The sequence below is a fragment of the Gossypium hirsutum genome, chromosome A05 (assembly GCF_007990345.1).
Source record: "Gossypium hirsutum isolate 1008001.06 chromosome A05, Gossypium_hirsutum_v2.1, whole genome shotgun sequence".
NCBI lineage: Eukaryota > Viridiplantae > Streptophyta > Magnoliopsida > Malvales > Malvaceae > Gossypium > Gossypium hirsutum.
In genome coordinates, this window is record NC_053428.1 from 37,670,733 (window position 1) to 37,677,867 (window position 7,135).

General features: G+C 35.5%; 1 protein-coding gene across 1 annotated transcript; it reads right to left on the bottom strand.

Annotated features, from left to right (window-relative positions):
• Positions 1-4,505: 4,505 nt before the first annotated feature.
• On the bottom strand, positions 4,506-6,676 carry LOC107957414 (uncharacterized membrane protein YMR155W). The gene has a single exon (XM_016892933.2). It carries the CDS (start codon positions 6,535-6,537, stop codon positions 4,675-4,677), a length of 1,863 nt encoding a protein of 620 aa, XP_016748422.2. The 5' UTR covers positions 6,538-6,676; the 3' UTR covers positions 4,506-4,674.
• Between the last annotated feature and the right edge of the window lie 459 nt (positions 6,677-7,135).

Genomic DNA, 7,135 nt, shown 5'->3' on the forward strand with positions numbered 1-7,135 from the left:
GGCCCGTACATTTACAAGAGAAGATCTAATACAATTCAAATAAAACAATAATACCATAAGAGTAATGCAATATAATAATAACATATGAAGTAAAGATGAACTCTATGGCACCTCATCAAAAGAACCTCGATCCAATTCAAAGTCCATAATCCAAGGGATTGTTTTGAGAAATTTCAATCGAAATTTATTACCAATATATGAATTCTCAAGCAGTATGATATTTCATAATAGGCTAGATATTCACCATATAATCAGCAAAGCCCAAATATATGGTTCAATAAATTGCTAACACCTAAATATGGAAATTATCTCCACACAAATTTGATAGGCACGAAAATAGGCACTCTCTCTAGTACTAAATTGATAGTTTCATATTTGTCAATAATTATGTTAAAATTTTAAAATTTGTGTGTCCCAAATTCAAATCATATTATGATATTTAAGGATGTGTCAATATATATAAAGTTATATGAACATATAATGCATTAAACATAATTAAAACATGTAATTATTGGTTCACGAAGTCATCTGACAACTAGATTTCTTATAAAATTTTAAAATTTACATTTATTTGAATTAGCTCATATATTTCAAGAGTTCTGTTGATATGTTATTTTTAAAAATAAAACACAACTCACTTTTTTTTTTCACAAAATACCTTTTTTCTTTGTAGTATCACCAGTTTGAAATTATCCCACAAGTGTTATGGCCTTCTAACCCTTTTTGTTTCTCTCACCTCTAAGCTTCATTGTAACACCTCAAAAATGTGAGTTTTTCTATTAGGTTGTGTCAATGAAAATGTGAGTGTTTCTATGGTAATGTGCTTTGGTTGCTCATTGAAGGTCAGAGGTTCAAGTCGTATTTCTAAAGTTTTGCATATTCTTTAATTGAACTTTTGACTTGAATGGGTAATGTAAGTTAAATTCTGTGCGTTGGACGTTTTAAGAATGAGCCTGTTAGTTCGACGATTAAGAATATGTATACCTTTTGGTTTGATGTTCAAGTCTCTGTGCCTACGTTTAGGAATATTATTATTTTTGCACTTCTCCGTTAATACCAATCTCAGAGTTTTAAACGAATTCCTCACATGTTTAACTTCTTTTTATTTTCTTTGCTCATTGTTCTTTTTATTTTTCTTCTTCTTCTTTTTGGCATCGTTCTGGAATTTTCCTTCGTATAATGCTTTGTTAGGTTAATTGTTGAATCTTATCGTACCGCTGGTTGTTTCGGTACTTAAAGGTAAGATTAAACCATAGTAATTCTAGTTGTTATGTATGAATTACGAATTTCTTTGAAATCCTGAGGTGAGGGTGTTGATCGATTTTGTCTTGCTTTGTTTGCTCGTGGTTACGGAAGGTTAGGGAAAGGTCAAGAGACGCCTAATGCTTCTCTCGTTGTCTAGAACTTGAGTGTGCACTATTGAACTGTCGGTAAGCAAGTTTTGTTCATTTTGGGTTTGTGCGTTGAAGGTTGTTACATTGGTTGTTGTTGTGATTTAGCGTATTCCTTTGAATCTCTATTAATTGAGTAATTGGTTTTGGTTTCTAGGTTTTAGGAGTCTCTAGATTTCTTCTAGGTTGTCATTATTTCAGGTAGGGTATCGAAACCCTTCTTCTTCTGTTTTTTTTTATCGTTGGGTATGGGATAGTTGACGACACACCGGTTGCCACACGAGCGTGTGTGTATGTCGTGTGGAAAATCGTGTGCTGGACTGTGTAACTGACTCACTTCAGATTTCAGACACATGGACGAGCTATACGGGCGTATGGTAGGCTGTGTGTGAGATATTATGGTCAGTAGTCACACGGACTAGCACATGGGTGTGTGTCCGATCGTGTGACTCAATATTATGTATTAGAGACAAACAGGCAGGGGAGACGGACTTGTGTTGGACATGTAAGGCATACGGGCAGCACACAGGCGTGTGCCCAGATCGTGTAAATCACTGACTTGTGAATAGAGGCACATGACTGTGTGTCAGGCCGCGTGGAGTCACACGTGCACCCACATGAGTATGTGAGCTGGAATCGCCAAAGTTTTGTTATCGCCATAATTGTCATACGAGGCAGGTGTAAGTCGTCTGTAGGATGTGTATGGAATAAATTAAACTGTATGATCTATTTTATTATGATTATAAATTGGTTTTATATACCCGTACAAGGCTCGTAGACGCGAGTTTATGAATCTGGTTCAAGGGGAGAGGTCTATAGCGAGTACAAGGCTGAGTTTCTAAGATTGAGCAGGTATGCTCGAGCACTAGTTGTGACTGAGTATGATAAATGCGTGTGGTTTGAGGACGGATTGTGATATGATCTGCGTGTTCTGATGGCTCTTCAGATGGAGTGAGTGTTTGCAGTTTTAGTTGATAATGCCAAAATAATGAAGAAGTCAAGCGCATTGAGCGTGAAAGGAAAGATTGTGAGAGAGCTCAGAGTAAAGGGAGGAAAGATTGAGAGAGAGCTTAGAGTAAGGGGAGGAAAGATTCAGGTCCTTTTGGTTCTATTCAGTGCCCCAATAAATGGGCTAGATCCGATGGACCTCCCAAGAACGAGGCATCATTTGCTTCCAATATGATAGAGCGTTATGCTAATTGCGGGAGACGCCAGTCGGGCGAGTGTTGGAGGAAATTTGAGGTTTGTCTCCGTTGTAGGTTAATGGATCACTCAGTTCAAAACTGCCCTCACTGACCTGATTAGGTCCCAGCTCCGGCACTAGTTGCGATTGCGAGTACTATTTAGCCTCCGAGGGTGACTCCACAACCACCTAGAGGTTGGGGTACCGGTAGGGGTGGTAGTAGTTTTAGTAAGGGTCAGTGAGCACCGAACAGAGGTGTGACATCCTAGTCTTGGTCTTTTCGTCTAGGTCGGGTTTAGGGTGTTACATTTATCAATGGTAGACAACACCTTCAACCCAACCATAGTTAATCCAATAATACCTTTTAATTTATTAATCCTACATCTCAACTAGGGGAATAAATAAGACTTTAGTACTCGCAAGTTACGCGAGTTCGGTTAAAAAAACTTCTAATTCGATTCGAGCAACTCGAGCTATCGATCGAGCCAAATTCGAGCTTAATAACACTTGACTTGAACACCTCGTGAGCTTTATCGAGCTTTCCATATTTTTATATTATAAATTACTTATTTCCTTAATATATATTATTAACCCTAAGGTTAATTATTAAGTCAAAAACTTGAGCTTGAATACAAAAATTGGTAAACGAACTTAATCGAGCTCAATTGTATCTTGAGCAGAGCTTAAACTTAAAAATAAATATTCAATCAAACTCGAACCGAATATCAAACTCAAATTTAAACTTGATATTATTTGAACTCGACTTAACTTGATTACACCTTAATCTCAAGCAAAAAATTTACAAGACCAATAAACTTCTCCAATTCAACTGCTCAAGTCCAAAAGTCTAATTTATAGTGATGATCTCATGTAATTTCTCAATGAGCCACCACCACAAACTATTATTGTTTATTTGTTTATTATTGTTTCATATTTAATTGGGAAATTTAAAAATCTTACATATTAATTTTATACGGGAGGAATTCATTTATATCGATGTAAAATTGAAGTGGTTTTACATCTTTCCATAATTTTTCATATAAATAATATTTTAACGATTCAATCATTGAATTTATTAATATATTTACACTCTTTATACATGTAAAATTTTGAATCGATCCAATATCTATATTATATTGATCTAAAATATTATCTAATTAATATGTATTTAATGGTTGGATTTTTTTGTGTGCATAAAACGAATAATTAGAAAATTTAAATTTATATCAAACTTGACGTACGTGATTTATATAAATGGTGCATGAAATATGACAATTGAATTGTTAAAATTTAATCATATAAAAAGTTACATAATGATATAAAATTACTTAAGTTTTACAATAATATAAATAAATTCCATTCTTTTTTATACATATCGTTTAAAACTGTCTATAAAATGGATTAATTTGATACTAAAGAAAACAAATATTGATATGTAACTGCTTACATTTGATAGGTTCTAATTAATTTTCCACTAACTTTATGAATATCTCAATTTATTTTATATAAAAGAAATTTTAAATTTTCATTTCTTTTTTTTCTTCCTAATTAGTACGTTGGTACTAAAAATTATAAAGTTTATAATAATTTGCAACTGAAAAAAAATTTACATTTTAATGCAAATTTAATTAATATGCATCGTATTTGTTTATAAGTTTGTATCTAGTACATTAGTAATGTATTATTTTATTTTACAAATCTCTTCAAAAAATTGTTATATATATATTTATTTATTTAATATTTTATTGTATTCTTATAAGACACTTATCAACCCTCAATTTACTTGTAGAATTTAAAAACTCCATTAATAGTATATTAAATATTATTCTTTTGTTTATTTATTTTCATACATTGATATATCCAAAATTAAATAAAAATGAATATTCATATATGAATGAATGGCTGTGATATCAAATAAGTAGTTTCCAAAATTGCCAAACCTCGATTGTTCTTATTCAAAACCATGTAAAATTTATAATAAAACTCCTTTTTGGGTTTGCATACCTAGCAAAAACTATATGTATAAAGAAAATCTATATATATGAAAAACACAAAGAAAACCTATCATACTTGTTAGAGGTTTTAAATAGTAACACAACCCTACCCTGCCTTGGTCTCCTCCGGTCCAAGGCTGTTTCCAGCCCCTTTTCCCTCCACATGATTGATGCCATTTTCGACTGCTTTTACCTCTGGTAATCCATCTCTATTTATGGTGGACGACATTTCCGTCTTGACCATTTTTCCATCTTCGTTAAATTTTTTGTAAATGTCACCCTTATAAAATTTCCTTGTCCTGTAAGCCAAAAGAAATGAAATAAAAGTGCCAAACACTGTGACTGCTGTAATGATAATGAATGACAATCTGAAACACTCAACCCCATGGCAATCAAGATCTTCACCGTCATTCCTTGAAATCCCCAAAGCTTTCATTTGCTTCCTAGCTTCATTATCGTACAAATTCCCAGTCAATTTCACACTAAGCAAATATGACCCAACTGGGCTTGCCACTGACCCAAAATTGTACAAAGTTGAATAGTATTTGAGGCCGAAAATTTCAGAAATGATAGCAAAAAGTAATGGCCATTGAGCCCCAAAGCAAAATCCAATGATGACCGATGCAACATAAAGGCCTCCAGGGACATCGAAAACTATCAGAAGGTGACCAACACAAGAGACCAGCATGATTAAGGTGAGCATTAGGGGCCTAGGAAACTTGTACTTCATCAAGAAAAATTCTGAGACAAAACCTGCTACAACCCTGCCCAAATAATTCCATATGCTCACAAGGGATACAAATGTGCTTATGCTTCTTGTTGGGTACCCTAGGGAGGTCCCAATTTGCCCCAAATTGTCAATTGCTGTTAAGGTACCCCCTACGCCACAAGTTGTTGCTAAGAAAAGAATGATCATGTCAAGGCTGAAAAGTGCCTGCAAAATTGTGTAGTCATCCCCTCTATTGGGCGCATTGAATGCGGTTTTCCAGCAGGAGACATCGGCTTGATCATTGCTCGACTCGGATAAAACCGTTGCCGCGGTCGATGACGAAGGTTTTTCGGCCTCGGAACTTGGCTTCTCAGTGACAATTTTCAATGGCGAAGGGTCATTTAAGGCCTTGTTTTTGGCCTCCCAAAGCTTGTATTCTTCCATGATCACAACACCAAGTGGCAAAAACAGCAAGAAAGTTACCATGGCGGCACTGCCGCCATATTCAGGCCTTGTGAAGTCGTTTGTCTTCTCGAAAATGATGATGATCATCAAGAAAGAAGCAAGGCCAAGAGAAATGTAAAGGAATTTATAGAAAACTTTGACCTCGTTACCCTGGTGAGCCACCTTCATGACCCGAATTGTACCGACGAAACAAATCGAAATGACTGCCGGTAGCCAACCAATAAGCAATATCAAGGCCTTGGAGTCGTCGCCATAAAAGGCATGGTACAACTGAGTGAGGATGGCACCACTGAGTCCAACGTAACCTTTAAGTATCCCCAACACGACGCCCCGGCTTTTCGGGAAATTCTTGACGCAGGTGACAAGAGACCCCGTGTTAGCAAACGCTTGAGAGTTGGCACCGATGCAAATGTACAAACACATCTGCCAGACTTGAGGCCTAGCTATCCGCTTGGTGACGGCCAACCACATCATGAAGTAGCCGAATAAGTTGAGGACCGCCCCGACCGATAGTACGAACCATGGCGGCGTCACCTCGGCCATCAGGCCGGCGAGGAGACCGACGTTGGAGCCTAGGTCCTTGAAGAAACTAAGCAGATTGAGGGTCGTTTGATCATATCCTAATGATTTTTTAATCTCATTGGAGTAGAGGCTGAATATGTAGGTGGCACCAGCAGCGGACATGATCAACACTGACCCGAAAAAGATTAGCCATGGCCCTGTAAGGACCTGAACGGCGAAGCTTTTCATGCTTAACTTGCCACCACCACTGAAACCTGGCCCTGCAACAACCATCTTTGGCAAGCTTGCTTATAATGCTGGCTTGCTTCAAATTACTGTAAATTTAACAAGATTGATGTTTTAAAGAGTATGGGAACTTATTGCTCAATTTATAGAGAAGGAAAAGTGAGAAATTGCATGGGAAGGATCAAAAGAAAGGATCGAGGAATCGTTTATGGAGAGACTCAGTTGTTGACTGTCTCAATTACTCTTGGAAAACATTGGATAAGTTATTACTTACTAGAATTTTGGAGTTAAAATGAAAAAAAAACAAAGACTATTGTCTACCATCTATAGAAAGAAAATAAACTTTAATGTATTATTTGCTAAATTCAATTAAAATATTTTAAAACAGTAATTAATTAATATTTAATAAAAGTAAGGGTGTGAACTAAAATAGAATGAACATCTTTCTTTTATATTCTTTTACTAAAAGGGTGGAATTTGAAGATATACGAAAATGTTATGTTGATTTAGATTCTAATCCAAAATTTATTTAAGTATAATTAAAGGTTGAATCGTTTCTTTGTTTGAAATCTTATCCAAATTTAATTTCATTTTGCATTCGTGTGGAATATTATCAGCCGCCAATTTGGACAAATATTTTTCTTTG

Bases quoted from the DNA above. Each gene is read 5' to 3' on its own strand.
- LOC107957414 (XM_016892933.2), bottom strand. From the start codon at position 6,537: ATGGTTGTTGCAGGGCCAGGTTTCAGTGGTGGTGGCAAGTTAAGCATG.